The 20,838-nt window shown below is 36.6% G+C and overlaps 1 protein-coding gene across 4 annotated transcripts in view; it reads left to right on the top strand.

Annotated features, from left to right (window-relative positions):
* LOC103017183 (contactin-associated protein-like 3) overlaps positions 1–20,838 on the top strand; it is a 250,501-nt gene that overhangs the window by 208,449 nt on the left and 21,214 nt on the right. For all 4 annotated transcript variants that reach the window (XM_057547774.1, XM_057547777.1, XM_057547775.1 and 1 more), the window contains 7 exons: positions 40–196; positions 6,197–6,324; positions 14,175–14,345; positions 15,687–15,905; positions 18,392–18,631; positions 19,198–19,425; positions 20,688–20,821. In XM_057547774.1, coding sequence (XP_057403757.1) covers positions 40–196; positions 6,197–6,324; positions 14,175–14,345; positions 15,687–15,905; positions 18,392–18,631; positions 19,198–19,425; positions 20,688–20,821 — 1,277 coding nt within the window. The remainder of the gene's footprint in view (positions 1–39; positions 197–6,196; positions 6,325–14,174; positions 14,346–15,686; positions 15,906–18,391; positions 18,632–19,197; positions 19,426–20,687; positions 20,822–20,838) is intronic.

Raw genomic sequence — 20,838 nt, 5'->3', positions numbered from 1 at the left:
GGCAAAGTAGGTGTCACCTTTCTCATACTTGTCTTTCAGATGGAACCCCAGTGAGCTGGTGGGTTGGAAGAACCAATGAAACACACACTTACTGGGGAGGTTCTCTGCCTGATGCTCAAAAATGTACTTGTGGATTAGAGGGGAACTGCATTGATTCTCAATATTACTGCAACTGTGATGCTGACCGGAATGAATGGTGATTTCCATATAATTTCCCTGTGCAAACTGTAATTTTTTTATTGCTTAAACTATGTACCTTAGGCAGACATTGGACACAACAGTATAATAAAGAGAAAAAATTAAAGTATTCCCTAGCAAGTTAAAAGTATAAGCTTTGATGTGTATGATATCATTAATCTGAAGCCTAAAATATTAGGTAGCTATTTTTGTTTACTTATGAGTAACTAATCATGTCCATTTTATTTTTCTAGTAAGACAAAATAGGAATTAATGTTTCCCATTCACTGGAAGTGAAATATCTGACTTCTTAAAGTTAAGTTAAACCAGTTAATAAGATGACCACCCCTTGGCTGACCCAGGGCTGTTTGCTGACCTTCCTAATTTCCAGTTTCGTTTTCTTAAATGGCCATACAGGGGAAACCAGACAAGGCCTTGAGTCCATGAAAGGGGATATACAGAATACAAAACTCTCCATGCAACTGGAGGTCTCAGAAGGCTGCAAACCCAAAGAAAAGGTGGACAAGGACAAATCTTCCAGTAGGCACTCTGGGTAGAAAAAACTAGCTCCCTGAAAACTCATGTCTACAGACTTGCCCTCACACAGATTTGGAGCCCAAATTTATATAACTTGGACGGTCCTCAAATTAAGTTAACATAGCCACAGGTTGGCAGCACCACTGGCTCATCATAGGATTACATGAGATTCTCACTGGAGGCCTGCCCTCCCCCTTCACACAGACCTCAAAGGATTCCCACAGATAAAATGCCACCAAACATGAGCTCACAATCCAGGGTTATACAACACCAGAGGACAGATGTGGGAGGCAGAAGAAACTGCAAAGTGTAGATGAGATGCCTAAAAGTCTCAGATCATGGATGCATTCAAAACATAAGATAAAATAAATATGTGAGCTGCTTGAAAAATCAAAACTGGAATTGAAACATGAGAAAGTGATCAGATCCTATTAACAAAGATGATTGTGATTTGCAAAAGAATATTAGCCAATGATAATATTTACCCAATTTAAGATTTGTTGGATCAGATATTAGACACAAGTGATCAGAAAATTGGTGAAATGGAAAATATGTGTAAATAAATGACACAGAACAGATAGAACAGAGAGAAGCAAAATGGGATTGAGAAAAGCAGTGACATGGAGGACTCATGTGGAGAAGATTGAAAATGTGTCTGATTAAAGTTTCAGAAGAGAAGATTTGAGATAATTAAGAAGAGGCAATATTCAAATAGCAGAAAAATGTCCAGATTTGAGAAAACATTAGAATACCAAGCAGGATAAATAAAAGTAGATCCATATCTAGACACACCATGGTGAAATCAAAGAACACCAAAGAGAATGTTAAAAGGAGCAGAGATGAAAGCAAGACTCTTAAAGGAAGGACAGCCAGCCAGCAGACCTCCCCTGAACAGCCCAGGACCCAGCCCACAGAGGGTGGGGCACACCCCTCACAGGGCAGAAGTGAAATAACTGTCAAACTCCCAGTGTTTACCCAGCTGATATTTTAAAAAGTGGAATAAAATTAAAATCCAGACAAACAGACACTGAAGAAATTTACCACTAGCAGACTCCACAAGAGGGATTTTTAAGAATGTTTTCAGAATGAAAGAAAGTGATCTTATAAGGAAGGTTCCAGAGGCAGGAGGAAATATTGAGGGAAAAAATTGTAAACTCAGAGGTTAAAAACTAAAAGAAGAAAATACTAGACACTGATAACATGTAACTATATGTATGAATTTGAAACACGAGAAAGCAGTCAGATCCTGTTAACAGAGATGATTGTGGTTTACAAAAGAACTAAAAGAATGTTTAGAAATAAAAATATTATTGAAATTTAAAAATTGTTTTGTAAATATTTATTAGAATTAAATTGCTTAAAGTTTATGTCTTAAAATTTGTGTAGCCTCTAAAGAATAGAAACAAAGCATGTAATATTCAAATCAGTAGAGGGAAGAAAGAAAAAATGGGATTTTAAAAACTTAGTTAATACAAAAGAAGATAGAAAGTGAGACTTTAAAAAAAGAGAAAGCAACAAGTACAAAATAAAAACTGTGTGAGTAATCATGCACAATAAATGTGACAAAAATAACCATTTAAATCCAGATGTCATATTGAATTAAAAACAAATATATCAGGCTTCCCTGGTGGCGCAGTGGCTGAGAATCTGCCTGCCAATGCAGGGCACGCGGGTTCAAGCCCTGGTCTGGGAGGATCCCACATGCCGCGGAGCAACTGGGCCCGTGAGCCATGATTACTGAGCCTGCGCGTCTGGAGCCTGTGCTCCGCAACAAGAGAGGCCGCTACAGAGAGAGGCCCGCGCACCGCGATGAAGAGTGGCCCCCGCTTGCCGCAACTAGAGAAAGCCCTCGCACAGAAACGAAGACCCAACACAGCCAGAAATAAATAAATAAATAAATTTTAAAAATAAAAAAAATAAAAAACAAATATATCTTGTTTGTAAACCTAGGCATATTGAAAGCAAAATGCCAAAAAAAAAAAATTACCAGGCAAATATACGAAAAAGTAAGTAAAGTTTTAAGGTTTAATGTGGACAAAGATCACTATAACTATAAGATATTGCTTAATTTCACTATAAAAAACCAACAATGCTAATAAACTTGTATGTTTCTAATAAAAATGACTCAGAATGTATACAGAAAAAAATTGACAAAACTGAATGAAGAAATTTACAAATCAACCATGATAAGAAGGGGTTTAAATGTACATCTGTTTGTAATTGGTAACCAAATGAACAAAAATTAGTAAGATAGAATATTTTCAAATGAAATTAACAACTTGATTTGTTGGGAACATAAAATTGTAGAATACATAATTTTCTCAAGCACATGTACTGCGTTTTTGCAAACTGATTTCCCCAATATTCCATAAAGCAAAACTCAAAAAATTTTACAGTAGTTGTTATCCTATGGGTAGTTTCTCTGATTACAATGCAATTAGGTGAGAAATGAATAATAGAAAGATAAAAAAATATACATGAGGCAATTCAAAACCACAATTGGAAAGACTGGAAACAAGGAAATAAAGATACATTACTCATAGAAAATATGGTTGTCAACAAAGAAAACCTAAGAACATACAGAAATATTATTGAAATGATGAGAGTTTGGTAAGGCTACTTACTGAACCTTAGAATAACTAGATTCTTATCAAAAATGTGTTACTATAAGAAAATATAAAAACCACTAGCAAAAGGAACAAAAGGGTATAGTACCTTGGAATAAAGATAACAAAAATATGCAAGACTTTTATAAAAAAGACATCATAAAACTTTATTATGAAAATACAAGAAGACCTAAATAAGTGGAGACATCACACCACTGCCATGAATAGGAAAACTAAGCAACTCTCCTCCAAATAATTTTCTTGATTCCATTTAATTCCAAACAAATGCTAAACATTTGTTTATTTTGGGGGTAGTGACAAACTGGTTCTAAAATTTATTTGGAAAAGAATGGTACATGAATAGCTAAGATGATTCTGAAAATGGAAACAATGTGGGGAGACCAGCCCTACAAGACGTGAATAAGTCTTATGATGCCGCAGTAATTAATACAGTGTGAGTTTGCCAAAGGGATGAGCCAGTAGAACAGCTAACCCCAAAAGAGAGCCTGGGAGCTTTCAAAATGTGTAATTCTGAGTGATGAAAATTATGCTGTCGCCAGTCCCTCTTTCTCCCCAGCAATTATAAAACTTAAAGTTGACCCAGTGCTTCTCCCCTGCACCTTTCCCAACAACTCAAAGTAGTCAAAGCTCCATTATACCTCAAAAAAGTCTACTGAAAAACAAACAAACAAAAAAAACCCCAGAAGAATTTCTAGAGCATTAGAAACTAAAACCAAAAAAGGTGGATTTGGAAGTTCTCTTACTGAATGTTTAAAACTGTTTGTGAGAAATTTTCATACCTAGATATTCATGCAATCTTTACAAATTTTGGAAAAAATTGAGAAGCAAGAAGAAAACAGATATAACTAAAAATTAGGCAGTTTTGAATGAGTCTGGTGAACATGGCATATAATATCTTGCATAAAGCATGGACAGTGGGAATGACCTGTACTAATAAGGAATTTTTAAATAAGAAGAGTTTAAAATTTTCTCAGATTCAGGAAGGTACTTTGCAAACAACAAAAGGACAAAAAGACTTTATGATGATGTACCTTAATGCACACTACATGCATTATGATTTTTTTAAAGTTTTTTTCAGGGCTGTGAATGCATTGTCAATGTTAAAAATAGAATTAAAATGTAGCTTTTTGCGATATAGAAAGTGTAGCTTTTGAAAGGTTCCTTAAAATTCAGAGATCCTCAATGAAGAACTTACACACTTGCATTTTTCCTCTAAGATGTTCTACCAAAATAGCAATCACGGGAATTAAAATACTATTCGTAATGTTTACTGATATTTAATACCAGGAATTGATTTGGTGTGCTCTCCCTGTGTTTATAACAAAATAAGTTTCCAGACTGACCCCCTCCCCATAATCCAGTGGCACCTTCTAGCTTGTGAATACTGTTCCCAACAAAGTCAGGTGTTATGTGCTTGGGATGAAACCTGTGTACTTCTAACAGCAGGAGTTGCAGGGGCTTCACCAGATAAAGCCATGTTGTTTAGTTCAGTCTGATTTTTTGACGCAATCTGATTTTTAAAAATTGTTTCTTAAATGTTAGGGCTTTATTTCATATTTTTCATATCTTACCATATGCACTGCCAGTCACTTTGTTCAAATTTTTAAACAAAATAAAAATCTTAATAATTTTACATTTTCTAACTTAAAAGAATATTTTGATGCCTAGCAGAATTGGAATGATTAACTATTAAGTTAGGAAGATTTTTTTTACAGGAAAGCTGTCAGGTTGAACCATGTGAAACAGCTGATTTTTTGACCTGCAAAAGTGGCAGTTTCAAATGTTTCAACTTGTACATACAGGAGTGAGTGGTGGCTTTGTAATTATTTGGAATTAAAACTTACTAGGTTCTACACAGAACAATAAATTAGACAAACTAGTATTTGTTCATAAATCAGAAGCATGTATGTAATTGAAGTATACAGTGAAAAATATGAACAGCTTCCAAGGTATAGAAAAATCTTCCTACTTTGTCCAGAGAGGATGGTGGTGGTACAGCCAACTTACCAGCCAGGTCCTCTGGCTCCTGTTCCAGTCCTATTGTATTAAACCATAGATATTAATATGTCCCCAAATAGTCACTTACATGATGATATTATTAGTATTGTTATTGTTATTATTTATAACATCCACTGGGGGGCATTGATGGTGGGTTTTATTTTCACATCCCCAACACACAGGGCCTGGCAAATAGAAGATGCATAATAAGTGTTTGTCGAATGAATGGATGGTGACTATCTTTGGCAAAGCACTTTCCCGTGCATTAGCCCATTTATTAATTTTAAGAATATATTGTATCATATCTTCATCATGGTTTTGAATCAGCATTTTGTTTTGATTTTGTTTTTAAATTTATGGCTTCAACAAATAAGGAAATGCCTCATAACCACAGTAGGAATTTCTGAAATTTAGTAAAAAAAAAGTCCAAGAATTGAAAACCTAAGTCTTGTCAGTCAGGTGGTTTTGTTTTTTGTCTTTTTTTTTTTCTTTTAATGAAGGAAGATAGCTCTTGCTTCTGTAAATTCTGCATTTAAGTATTACACAGTGGCTGAATTGGAAAGAGCAATGAGCTGCTAATTGCACTGAAATGTAATCTCATGCCTGTATCCATGACCATAATTTTGGACCTGCCTGCTTTCTTCTCTGTGGTCACGTAGATGAACAAAAGTCTCTGGTCCTCAGAAGACCTCATTCAATATATTAGTATGTTTGTAAGTGTTCGGATGAGATGTTTGATTTCCCTACTGTTAGGTATTTACAAATTTAGCCTAATACCCCTTGAACTGCAATCAAAGACTATTACTTTTCTGTACATTATTCAGAATAATGTTAAGGTGGTTGTATTTGTTTTCTAGGACCAGCAACACAGTAGTCCTTTCCCATAAGAAGCACTTGCCGGTCACTCAGGTTGTGATGAGAGACACAGGGCGACCACATTCTGAAGTGGCTTATACATTGGGGCCTCTGCTCTGCTCGGGAGACAGTAAGTAGTGGCAAGGGGAACTGTCTTCATCCCTGCTAATACATTTCAATGTTTTAAGAGAAATCGAACTGCCTGGGTTCATAAAAACACTGTCTATACTGATAATCTGTACTTCATTAGGAATGTATTAACTTTATAAAATAAGTGTATATTGTTAATGTAATTGAGAAAAAACATATTACCTCTGGATTATGTAGAGGTACCTTTTATATGACATTTACATGAGACTGTGCTGCAAAGATTCATGGAATCATCTGAAATATCATATCACTTGTTCAGCAAACATCTAATATGTACCTACTAAGTATAAGGCACTTTGCTGAATGCTGAGATGCCTGAAATTGGTAAGATAATGAGAAAATGAGAGGACAGAACCCATCAAGTGTATCTAGTCATTAATGCCTTCTGGCAATCTGAATTTTTACACAGGAAGCCTCGATGCTTCTAACTCCACTTACCCCTCCAACTGCATCTGGATTTCTTGCGTATCCTTCATGCCCCCAAAATAACTGAAATAAAATATATGAGTTCTATCTTTAATTTTCATCCTTCTACTCTCTCTTGAATATCAGGCCTTCTCCTCCATCTCGTCCATTGCTCCCCAGAAACTGCTTTTTCCAGGTCACCAATGAGAACTCAACATTTCTAAATCCAATTCTTATTCTCTGATATCATCTGAGTTGACCTGTCAGCAACTTTGGATTCCTCCCATGATTCAAACTTCTTTAATTCACTTTCTTTACGTGGTGGCCAGCATACCACAAAATTTTCCTACCCTCCTCTCCCCAACCTTCCTTCACCTCGCCAGCGGGATAACGTTGGAGTTCCCCAGGGCTCTATCCTCCGCCCTCTCTCCTCTCTGCTCTCCATTGGTGATCTTCTCCCATCATCTCATGGCTTTAAATACGGCATGGGCATCAATGACCTCCACGCCTATACCTATACCCAGTCTTCCTGAACTCCCGACTCCTGCATCCAACTGGCTATTCTGACCTCTTCATTCCAATTGGCATTTCAAACCCAACTTGTCAAAAAAATGAGAAAAGAAAAAGAAAGCATTTCCACACCAACCTTCCTCAAATCAGTGCATAACAACTCCATTCTTCCTGTTGCTTCTTAGACTGAAAGCATTACAGTCACTCATAACTTCTCTTTTCTATCATAACCCACATCTAATTCATCAGCAAATCTTATTGGTTCTAACTGCAAAAATGGATCCAGAATTTATCTCCATTATCACCTATACCTGGATTGTTGCTGAGGCCCCATAACTGGCCTGCCTGCTACTGTCTCTGCCCACTTAGCTGATACTCCATACAAGAGCCAGAGGGAATAAAATCAGGTCATTGTCAGTCCTCTGCCCCAAACTCTCTTCTGGCACTCCTCTCAGAGGAGAGGCCAAAGTACATCGTCCACCAAGGCCACAGTGGCCATGTTGCCCTCTGAGCCAGGCAGGACCACAGTGGGGCCCCTGGAACCACAACCCTCCCTGGGGCCCCATAGGAGGTGTTGCCATGTGAGGGAACCCTGGCATTTCTGAACCTTGCTATTGGAAAAAAAAAAGAGGGTCCTATTTCAGATAATAAAAATACTGTAATGCAGATAGTCAAAATGTAGAAAGCCTATGAACGTGCCTTGACTCGATGATAGTATAGTTATTTTTCTCACTCATAACATAAATATGCAAACCACAGTTCTCTTTCTGGATAAGGTGACGCAAGTACAACCCACCCCATCTCTCTCACTGAACTCACCCATAAAACCTGGACAGAATGCATGAAGCAGTTATCTCAGGACTCTGGAAAGCAAATAGCAGCAGGGAAGAGAAAGCAAAATTCACCATTTATTTTTTCCTCCAGTATCTCTCAGCCGCTGGGTCCCAGATGGAGAGAGTCCCAGGAGAAGTCCTCTAGTCCTGGTTGGAGGAGGGGACAGGGAACTCCTAACTGTGAGAGAGCACAGTAGTCTCATTTCTCCCCTTCTCTCTGTTTTCTGAGGTTCCAGTTCCCAAGCAGCCCCATGGCAATAGTGGTAGAAGCTGCCTCAGAAACACACAAGAGCCAGAACTCCGAGGAAAGGCATCTTCTGCTCTGGACAGGGGAGCCCTGACTCTACGACAGTGGCAGACTCATGTTACTTTTGTTTTCTTTCTCTTTTCACCCATCACTAGGCAATGGACATATGTACAGGTGCAGGAGTGAATAGGAAAGCACAATAAAGCAGGCTGAATAGAGCCCTAGTTTTCTGGTTGTATGATTGAAAAGGGAGCTGCAGGGAACTGGAAAGTATCTGGAAGAGCACAGAGAGGGAAGAGTTCAAGAGAGTGATGCCAGAAGTTGTCTATGAAGCCCTGGGTTCACCTCAGAGCTACACGTGCCTGGATCTGGTCCTAATTATAGACCAAAGTTGAGAACTGAAGAGGCTACCATCCAGGGCTCAGACTGGCCACTGAGTGGTGCAAAAGTGAGGCAGAGCTGAATAGTACTGCAAAAGCTTTGAAAACTGGACAGCCATAGGAGCCATGGACCATGCACGGAGGGCAGGTTGGAATGTGTGGCCAGATCCTAACCAGGACAGCTGCCTGCAAAATAAGAAAAATATCAACATGCACTTTGAATTTAAGCAAAGTCCAGAGTTTGTTAACATAATATTTTAAAGATCTAGGAAATAGTCCAAAATTACTTGGCATACAAAGAACCAGAAAAATCCAAGTTTGCATAAGCAAAAGGTAATCAACAGATACCAGTGACACAGAGGTTAGAATTATCTGATAAAGACACTAAAACAGCTATTACACAAAAACTCTAACAAGTAATAATAAATGCTTTTGAAACAAATAGAAAAAGAGAAAGTTTCAGCAAAGAAATAGGATATATAGAGGAGAGCTAAATGGAAACTTTAGAAATAAGAAGTATGGTGGTGGAAATGAAAGATGCACTGGATGGGTTAAATAGCAGATTTGAGATGAAACAATGACACTGAGGATAGATAAATAGAAAGTATCCAATCTGAACAAGAGAAAGAAAAAAGATTGAAAAAAAATGAACAGGGCCTCAGGGACCTGTGGGTTAATAATAAAAGATATAACATTCATGTAATTGAATTTCCAGAAGAAGAGAGGAAAGAGTGCTGGTGCTGAAAAAAATATTTGAAAAAATAATGGCTGAAAACTTTTTAAGTTTGGCAAAAGAGAGACTTGAGAAGTTGAATGAACCTGAAACAGTATAAACTCAAAGAAATTCACATCTAGACATATCATAAACAAACTGCTGTGAAAACTAAAGACAATGAGAAATTTTTTGAAATCAGCTAGAGAGAATAATGATGCATTGCCTATAGCGAAACACCAATTCAAATGACAGTAAGTTTCTCATCAGAAATATAGAGGTCAGAAGGAAGTGGCAAAACATTTCTCAAGTGCTGAAAGTAGAGAATTGTCAGTCCAGAATTCTATGTTAAGCAAAAATATACTTCAGGAATGAAGGTAAAATTTTTAAAAATTTCAAATGAAAGAAAACTGAAAGCACTCATCGCCTGAAGACATCCTTTAAAAGAATTTCTAAAGGAAGTTTTTTTTAGATAGAAAGGAAATGATATCAGAAGGAAATTTTGAACTTTGGGAATAAAAAACTCAACATTAGAAATGGTAAATAACTGGGTAAATTTAATAGATTATTCTCCTATTGAGTTATTTTAAATATATCTGAGCATTGAAAGCAAAAAATACAACATTATTTCACAGGGTCACAGGGTTTTAATTTTATGTAGATATAATACACATGGCAACAACAACATAAACAGGAGTAGGTAAAAGGACAAAATTGTTGTCAAGGTTTTTACAAATCACTTGAAGTGGTTAAAACATAGATTCTAAGCATACTAAGAAAGGTAAGTATATATATTGTAATCCTTAAAAGAACCAATTAAGAAACTGCTATACAAATAGAATACTGAAAAATGTTTAAATAACCCAAAAGGAGACAGAAAAAGGAAAACAGAAGAAAAAAAAAATAGAACAAATAGGAAAAAATAATAAAATGATAGAACTAACATATCAACATTTGTATTTAATGTAAGTGGTCTAAGTAAACCAATTAAAAGACAGATTGTTATGACTCAACTAAAGGCTGTCTATAAGAAATTCAATTCAAATATAATGACATAATAAAAGAATATGATGGAGAAAGATATACTACACAAACACGAATTTAAAGAAATCTGGAGTTTCTATATTAAAATTTTTGCTTGCAAGCAAAGAAAATTAATACGTATAAAAAAGGACCAAGAAGACCGAAGAATCTTAAATGTGTATGCTAATAACTGAACTTCAAAATACATAAAGCAAAAACTGACAGGGTGGAAAGGTGAAATAGAGAAATTCATAATTATCATTAAAAAGTCCAATACTGCTCTCTCATTAACTTATGGAACTAATAGAGGGAAAATCAGCAAGGATATAGAAGACCTGAATGTCACCAGAAAACAAATGAATCTAATTGACATTTATAGAATACTCTACCAACAGTAGAATACACATTCTTTTCACATGCACATGAATCTTTAACCCAGATACAGCATATTTTGTGTCATAAAACAAACTTTAGCCAATATTAAACAATTTAAATCTTAAAAAATGCAAGATTTGACATAATTGAATTAAATTAGAAATAAATAAAAAAGATAGTGAGAAAGTCTCGAAACACTTAGAAATTAAACACCAAACTGTCAAATAATGCCTGAGTCAAGGACAAGGTCTCAATAGATATGATAAAATATATTGAACTGAATGAAAATTAAAATACAGCATATCAAAATTGGTAGTATGCAGTTATAGCAGTGCTTAGAGGGATATTGATAGCAATAAATGCTTATATTATGAAATAAAAAAGATCTCAATTCAATAATGTAAGGCTTCACCAAAAAAAAAAACAACTGGAAATAGAAGAGAAAAATAAACCTAAAGCAAGCAGAAAGGAAATAATACAGAATAGAAATCAATTAAATTAAAATCAGAGTATATAGAGATCTATAAAAACCAAAAAAAAATGATTCTTTTAAAATATTAGTAAAATTGATAAACCTCTAACAAAACTATCCAAAGAAAAGAGAAGATAAAAATTATCTATATGAGAAATGAGAGTTGGGATAACACTACAGACCCCACAGACATCAACAGTATAGTAAAACTACACTACAAACAACTCTACGCGTATTAATTCTACAACATAGATGAAGTGGACCAATTCCTTAAAAACCGCTAACAGCCAAAACTTTCTTAAGATAAACCAGACAACTGGGATAGACTTAATAGTATTAATGAAATTGAATTTGTAGTTAAAAACCTTCTGAAAAAGAAATCCAGACCAAGATTGTTTCACTGATGAATTCTACAAAAGAAATAATACCATATCTACACAATCTCTTTCAGAAAATAAAAGAGGAGGGGCTTCCCTGGTGGTGCAGTGGTTGAGAATCTGCCTGCCAATGCAGGGGACACGGGTTCGAGCCCTGGTTTGGGAAGATCCCACATGCCGTGGAGCAACTAGGCCCGTGAGCCACAACTACTGAGCCTGCGTGTCTGGAGCCTGTGCTGCGCAACAAGAGAGGCCATGACAGTGAGAGGCCCGCGCACCGCGATGAAGAGTGGCCCCCGCTCACCGCAACTAGAGAAAGCCCTCGCACAGAAACGAAGACCCAACACAGCCAAAAATAAATAAATAAATAAATAAATTTATTTTTAAAAAAAGAAAATAAAAGAGGAAATTCCTTCCAACATTTTAAGGAGAGCATTGCTTTGATATCCAAACTAGACAAAGAAAGTGCAAAAAAATGATAACTGCTGATAATGTTATTACCAACATAGATGCAAAAATCCTCAACAAAACATTAACAAATAATCCAGGAATATTTTTAAAAATGCACCGCCACCAACTGCAGTTTATCCCATGATGCAAGGCTGATTCAGTATTTGGAAGATGATCAGTGTGATCTACCACGTTAACAGTCTAAGGAAGAAAAGCACTCCAGATGCTTTTTCTGTATCAATTAATATGAACATTATAATTTGAATTATTATGATAACAAATTCAACATGATAATTTACATCATAATAGCATTTATAATAAAATTCTTAGCAAACTAGGTATAAAAGGAAAATTCTTAAGCTTAATAGGACAGTATCTATACAAAACAGCTAACATCATAATAAGTGGTGAAAAACTGAATGCTTTCCCCCTAAGGATGGGAACAAAATAAGGATATCCAATCTCACTATGTCTATTCAACAACTTTGATCATATGGGAAGTCCTAGCCACGGCAATAATGTAAGAAAGAAAAGTGCATACAGGCTGGAAAGCAAGAAAGAAAACTCTATTCACACGTACATACATACAATTGCCTACATAGAAAATCTCAAGGAATGTACCCCCTCCCCCCCCCAGCAAAAACAAAAACAGAAACCCTACTAGGTCTTATAAGTGAGCTCAACAAGATCACAGGATACAAGGTCAACAGCAGACAAATGAGTCATATATGCTAGCAATGTATAAATGGAAACCAAAATTTATAAGACAAAGTCATTTTCAGTAGCTTGAAAGAATATAATACTTAGATATACATTTAACAAAAACATGTATAAGATCTGTAACTCATCAAAAAGTGACTAAATACTGAAGAAAGGAATCAAAGAATCTAACTAAAGGGAGAGATATACTGTGTTCATGGATTGGAAGACTCAATATAGGAAAGATGTCAGTTATCCCCAAGTTGAAAACACACTTCACCAAAGAGGATATAAGAGTGGCAAATAAGCACATGAAAAGATATTCAACATCATTACCTATTAGGGAAGGCAAATTAAAACCACAACGAGATACTACTACACACCAATTTGAATTGCTAAAATAAAAGAAATATATACTCACAATATCAAATGCTGGTGAAGATATGAAACAACTGTATCTCTTATACATTGTTAATGGGAATTAAAAATGGTACAGCCACTCTGGAAAACTGTTTGGCAGTATCTTATAAAGTTAAACATATACTTACCATATGACCCAGGGAGTATACCCCTGGGAATTTACCCTAGAAAAATGAAAACATATGTCCACACAAAAACCTTTACACAAATGTTTATAGCAGTTCTATGTGTAATTGACCAAATCTGGAAAGAACCCTAGTGTTCTTGAGTGTGGACAAATAAACTGTGGCAGATCCATATGATGGAATATTACAGAGCAGTAGAAAGGAATAGATATTGACATGCAACAGCTCGAATGAATCTCAAAGGCTTTATGTTGAATGAAAGAAGCCGATCTCAAAGGGTTGCATACTGCATGACTGTTTTTATGCTATTTGGAAAAGGCAAAGCTATAGGGACAGAGACTAGTTCATGATTGCCAGGGCTTAAGGGTGGTTGGAGGTTGTGACTATAAGGAAATAGCAAGAGGGAGGTTTTTAGGGTGATGGAACTGTCTTTTATTCTGATTTTAATGATGGCTATGCAAATCCATGAATGTATTAAACGTTATATAACTGTATGTCCCTAAAAAGTCAAATTTACTTGATGATAATTCAAAAAATAATATTGTTTTTAAAAACACACGGGTCATTTCCAAAGTGATTGTCCCTCCACTCAGTTGCAACCATGTCCAGGTTCTTAATCCTCAAAAGAATCACTGTTTGGACATTCATGTCATGGCTACATGTTCAGAAGAACCACAAAATGAAGGCTTTTAAAGATAAATAATGCACTGGATGGTAAAAATCCTAGAAATATAAAAAGTAATTGTTGTTTGTTTTGTTTCATTGTTAATTTTCACTGTCTTTTTTTTCTTTTTGTAAACAGATTCATTTTGGAATTCAGCTTCCTTCAATACTGAGACTTCATACCTTCATTTTCCTACGTTCCGAGGAGAGCTTAGCGCTGATGTGTCTTTCTTTTTTAAGACCACAGCTTTTTCGGGGGTGTTTGTAGAGAACCTGGGGATCACAGACTTCATCAGGCTAGAGCTGCGAGGTGAGTTGCCCACCCTGGGCAAAGCCATGGGGTACTCAGTTATTAACAATAACCTCGTTAGTAACGTAATTTCTGATGTATTGCCATGCTTCCTTTGTCAGTTGTATTTCTTGATTAAATGCTAAAATTCTATGATTTTAAATAATTATTTTTAATAGAAAGTAAAACAGTGATTCATGAAACATACAACAGTCTATACAATTCCTTGTTGTCTTAATTCTATGTGCAATCAGGATATTAAACCAAACTGGTCAAATAACTGCTGACTAAATCACAAAATTATGTGATTTAATTGACTAGTCATATTGTTTATGTATGCAGGCAAAGCTTAATTTCTTACTATGTGAATTTCACATAGTGCTTTTAAAACTATATTAAGATTTAAACCACCTTTAAATAAACTCACTTATACCTATGAAGTCAGATAAAATGTTAGTTTTATTTCTATAGGTAAATATCTCTATTGCTTAGGGCTTAGCAAGATGAATAGTAGGTGGATGGAGTTAGAGTCTGTCATACAGAGTGAAGTAAGTCAGAAAGAGAAAAACAAATACAGTATGCTAACACATATATATGGAATCTAAGGAAAAAAAAAAAAGTCATGAAGAACCTAGGGGCAAGATGGGAATAAAGACACAGACCTACTAGAGAATGGACTTGAGGATATGGGGAGGGGATGGGGTGAGATGTGACAGGGTGAGAGAGTGGCATGGACATATATACACTACCAAATGTAAAATAGATAGCTAGTGGGAAGCAGCCGCATAGCACAGGGAGATCAGCTCGGTGCTTTGTGACCACCTAGAGGGGTGGGATAGGGAGGGTGGGAGGGAGGGAGACGCAAGAGGGAAGAGATATGGGAACATATGTATATGTATAACTGATTCACTTTGTTATAAAGCAGAAACTAACACACCATTGTAAAGCAATTATACTCCAATAAAGATGTTAAAAAATAAATAAATACGTATGTGAGGTGATGGATGCATTTACTATATGGGGAAATCCTTTCACAATGTATACATATAACAAATCACCATGATGTACACTTTAAATAACTTACAATTTTATATGTTAATTATACCTCAGTATAGCTGAAATTAAAAAAAAAAAATTCTCTAAAAAAAAAAAAAAAGATGAATCGTAAACTCTAAGAAGAAATATGTTAAAGTCAGCTTTGCTTTTTGCTTTTGCTTTTGTTTTTTTTTTTACCAACTCAGAGTGACATTTGTCTACATCAATATCATGCTCTTCTTTCATAAGGAGGATGTCATGTCTACTCAAGACCAAATTTTCTCCCCTGTGAATGAACTTGACCAACTCTCATATCTTTATTTCCAGCCCCTGCAGAAGTGACCTTTTCCTTTGATGTGGGGAATGGGCCTTGTGAGGTCACGGTGCAGTCCCCCACTCCCTTTAACGACAATAGGTGGCACCATGTGAGGGCAGAACGGAACGTTAAAGAAGCATCCCTTCAAGTGGATCAGCTCCCTAGGGAGACCCAAACTGCCCCAGCTGATGGGCACGCCCGCTTGCAGCTCAACAGCCAGCTCTTCGTGGGTGAGTGCTGCTAGCGGCTTGTAACTGAGCTGTGCTGGGAGTGCAGAGGTGGACGGAGAGAAAATCACAGCTACAACAGTAGTGGTAATAGCAATTGCCACAATGACTACTATCAGCCCTGGTGGGAGGCAGAGATATTGAATAAAATCCTCTGAACTGAGAAGGAACTTTGGGACTGAAAATCGAAGCAGGCAACTCCATAAAGTGCAATTAGGAAGTTCGTTGTGGGTAACTTACATCCAGGGGACGATGAGCCAGAGACATTCACAGCTGCACTTCGTGCCATGGAAAAGGCTCCTGGGGGATTTAAACGGACCAAAACTAAAAATAGAATCTGACTACCAAGTGAGAAGCACCCATGGTTAGGAATCGGGATTTTTTTCCTCCCCAAGGGGGTCTCATGACCACCTGCATCAGCAAAAGGCACTCTTCCAGTTTTCCTATCAGGTGAAGGCAAGGGTAAAGGTTGATAAGGAACTTATCTGGCTGGGATGCATTCCTTGTGAGTAAGCTAAAGCTCAGTCACCCAGAAAGAGGAGGGGGTGGGACTGCGGGCCTAAAATGGAGCTGACAAAAGGGAGTCAGTGTGGTTCAGCCACACAGACACTATGCACCAAGAGCTCATGTAATATAAATATCTCTGCTATAGATTATTGTACCCAATTTGCAGATGAGATCACGGAGACTCAAGAGACATCAAGGGACTTAACCATAGAAACCCAACTGGAAGGAGAATCCAAACTCATGTTGGACTGATTCCCAAGCTTGCACTCAATATCATAGACGATTCATGTTTGTTTCAATTACTTCTTATCCATACTATTTATAAAACAATTAGCCATTTTTATCCATTTCTCTCACTTCACTTCTCAGTATAGTTAGAGAACCAGCCCTGTAATTGGGACAAAATCCTCCAGAGTCCCCTCAGAAACAGGCCATAGGAGCCCAGGTAGGCTGAGGCCGCCTCCTGTGACTGGGCACAGCAGGGCTTTCCCCAGCCCAGCACCTGGTTCCTCTCAGTCCTGCACCCCCTCTGCTGCTCTCTTATCGCAAATGCCTTGTTTAGACCCAGAGCTGGCTCATTATTCTGCTGTCCATTCTTTAAAGATTAAAGCTCTGGGTAGTGGGAGCCTTCCCTCTAACTTACCTGCTTATTCTTTATTATTGTTTGTTTTTCCCAAAGGGAGAAACAAGTTTTGCTACATTACTTTTTAGATAACTCTATTCTAATTTGGAAACTAAGCAGATTAATGAAGTAGCTCTTACTTGGTCTTTTCTCACATATTTTAAAGTAAATAAGGACACAGTCCAATTAAAACTTGATATAAATCACAAATTAGCACACAGTCTGCTTTGCCAGGTCATACCTACTGCCGTGTCCAGGAACTAATGCTATTCAGTGAATTTAAGAGTGTGTGTGTGTGTGTGTGTGTGTGTGTGTGTACAGCCCATGGCACCATAAAACAGCTTCAAGCACAGTTAGTTCTTACTGAGTTGAGGCTTCATTTTAAATTATCAAACTGCAAATCAAATTAAACAATTCTATTTTCTGATTTATAATCCTGAGGATTAATTAGTGGAATTTCTAGGAATAAAGGTTGGATGGAAATCTACCTAGACCTAGTGTTTCCACTATGGTAATGTTTCTAAAGCCTGAGGAGTTAGTTGAAAATTCAGATTTGGGGTACCTTCCCCAAGCCCACTGAATCAGAATCTTTTGGAAGAAATCCAAAATCTGTTTTTAGCAAACACTCCAAGTGACTCCTGTGCTCCCATATTTATTATGCTCACATGAGAAATGATAGAAATATGGGGAGATATATATTATTTGGTTAATGTTATACCACCTGACCTCAGAGCCGCCAGGATGGAGTATGAAAGGCCTGAGGGCCTAAATTTTGGTTTTACACCTTCTGCCTTCTTTTTCTTTGTTCTCGCCTCAATTCCTTTTCACAGCTTTATTAGTGAGACCTCTTCTAAGTAAGAATTAGTATTTTATATATGTGTAATACATATACTATACAAATATATATACAAATTTGTAATATATATTATATTAAATACATACACAAATTTATGTATTACAGATTTATAATATATATTACATCGCAAAGATTTTCAACTATGTAACCTTTATTATGCATGTCATTGTTTGTAAAGTTAAACTTTAAAAAGCATCATGGTGTTTATTTTGTTCTTTAAGAAAGAAACAAATGTAAAAAAAGTCTTTCTAAATATAACTTGAAGAAGTATTTTTAGAACAAATATTTACCAAGTTCAACTTAAAAAATATTGTCATTAATGGTTTATTCAGTGCCATTTGATGATTCTTAACTTTTGACCACAGCCAACGTTTTCAGAATTATATTTGTTCATAAAACCTTGGACAGATGAATTTTCGTTGTATGGCCTCAGTTCAAAGTGGAGATGAAATCCCGAAGAAGACACCCAGGAACGTGTTTGCATTTGCAGTGTTTCCTTTGTAGGTGGAACAGCAAGCAGACAGAGAGGCTTCCTGGGATGCATTCGGTCTCTGAGGTTGAACGGGCTGGCCCTGGATCTGGAAGAAAGAGCCACAATGACGCCAGGAGTGGAACCAGAGTGTCCAGGACACTGTAGCAGCTACGGACACCTGTGTCGCAATGGAGGGAGGTGTAGAGAAAAACGCAGAGGGATCGAGTGTGACTGCACCTTCTCTGCGTATGATGGACCATTCTGCGAGAATGGTGAGTGTGGGAAAGGATGGAACATTTGAACTCTATGAAGACGTTTCTGGCATTTGACACTGTAAAGAAAAGATAAGGCAGTTCTCTGTAATTAGCTGAAATAGAATTGTTTCTGTCCCAAAGCCTCCATTTCACTTGGCAGGAGGTATGATTCTATTCTTGTGAAGGCCGTTGACTGCTTCTGTTAGATCTGATGTCATCCCCTCTGGGTTTCTCAGAGGGTCATCAATGCAACACTTTGAGGAGAGCAATAACCTTTTAACTATATGTTTACACTGGACATTTACTTTTCTGTAAACTTAAGATGAAGCCTTTTGGAGGTAATAATAAAATATTGTTACTCAGTTTTGGGTTACAGGAATATGGAGAGATTAGCTTTTTATTTATACTTTATTGTTTTTCATCTTAAATTTTTAAATTAAAAAACAGCAAAGCATACCATTATTATTTTCTCTTTTGAGATATTTAAGGATTAGAGATATTCTTTAAATATACAGAAATATACATAAAACAAGACACGTGCACTTACATATTGCTAATATAACCAAAAATGCATGTCATTCCAGAAATTTCTGCCTATTTTGGAGCTGGCTCCTCAGTGATTTACGATTTTCAACATTACAATGACACCTTCAGTAAGAACTCTAGCTCCTTTGTGGCTTTATTTCATGAGGATCTGACATTGACGGGAGAAATGGCCACACTGAGCTTCCGGACCACAGGGATGCCCAGCTTACTGCTCTATGTGAGCTCCTTCTATGAGGAATACCTTTCAGTTATCCTTGCCCCGAATGGTGAGTATCTTTACCATACGAACAAGAAGACCGACTTAGGAGAAATCAGGACCATAAGGAGGGGGGTGCTAAACTACAAAGAAGAAAACACAAGTGCATCCCTGTGACACCCATGTTATTAGGGTTGATTTGTTTCCATGATAACCCCAAATGTTTCTCACTAGCGTTACCATTTCAGTGATTAAATTAAGATGGCTTTCTTCTATAAATGTCTGATCATTTCATGTATCTGATGTTCAACTGTGCTTCTTGTTATTGGTAGGGAGTCTTTCCTTCTGCATGTGAATAAATTAGTGTCACAGTTCATTTTGAAAGAAGGTATTTTATGCATGGAAAATATTTCCTCCTTCTTGGAAGGGAAGTAAAGAAGTGCATTAAACTATATAAAAGCCAATTTCCATGAGCATCAGATAAATATGATTGTTCTTTACCCATCAGTGTTTGGGAAGTCAGTTATGCCCTATCTGCATACAAAGAAAAGTGGGAAGAGAGTTACCTAACCCATGGTCACCAGTAAGAGAACAGAACCAAGACTTTCCAAGTTAGAGAGCAAAACCAAGCTTTAACCTTTTCTCATGGAGAATAAAGGGAGAAACTTAACTTCTGGAAAAGATTTCTATGATCACTGACTGATAGGATCCATTACAGGTGGTACCAGAGTTACCAGGTAGAGGGTGCATCTATGAAGGAGAGCAGTGTGTGGATTGGAAGATTTGGATATTGTAGCAAATCACTCACTTCTGTGTTTTTGCTGCTTCTTGATTACGGCAGAAACCTTAGAAAACATTTCTGGTTGTGCAAAAAAATATGTATATATATGTGAATGTCAGTGATACATTAAAATGCATTAACATAAGTCACATTAAAAGAAGTTATGCTTATAGAAACTGAATGTTAATATAATCTTGCTTGAGGTTTTACCATTTAATAATATGAATGCCACATGAATAATTAACTTCAAGCCTAGCTTGGCATTTTCATATGCTTAACTTAGACTTTTTCCTCTGGTTAAGGAAAATGGAAGAACTTGGAAAAAGACCATTTGGTCTTGACTTTTAAGACTGTGTAATTGAATTCTGAATTTGGCCCCAGAACATCACATAAATGATTACTAGTCCAGGAAAGGTGACTATTGTGCACTCAAGTAAATGCTCCATAGATTCAAGTTATATTAATTTTTTTTTAAATGTGCCTTAGAACCTGCATTGGTGGTTTTTATAAGATTCTATTTCAGTTTAAAATGTCATTTTTCTCTTCTTTAGGAAGTTTGCAAATCAGCTATAAGCTAAACAGACACCGAGAACCTGATGTTTTTAACTTTGGTTTTAAAAACCTGGCTGATGGACAGCTTCACCAGGTGAAGATTAACAGAGAAGCAGCAGTGGTCTTTGTCGAGGTAAGGTTGTAAATTCA

This window comes from Balaenoptera acutorostrata, chromosome 6, assembly GCF_949987535.1.
Source record: "Balaenoptera acutorostrata chromosome 6, mBalAcu1.1, whole genome shotgun sequence".
Classification (NCBI taxonomy): domain Eukaryota; kingdom Metazoa; phylum Chordata; class Mammalia; order Artiodactyla; family Balaenopteridae; genus Balaenoptera; species Balaenoptera acutorostrata.
The sequence above is the reverse complement of the archived record's forward strand: the minus strand, read 5'-3'. Positions and strand labels throughout refer to the sequence as shown.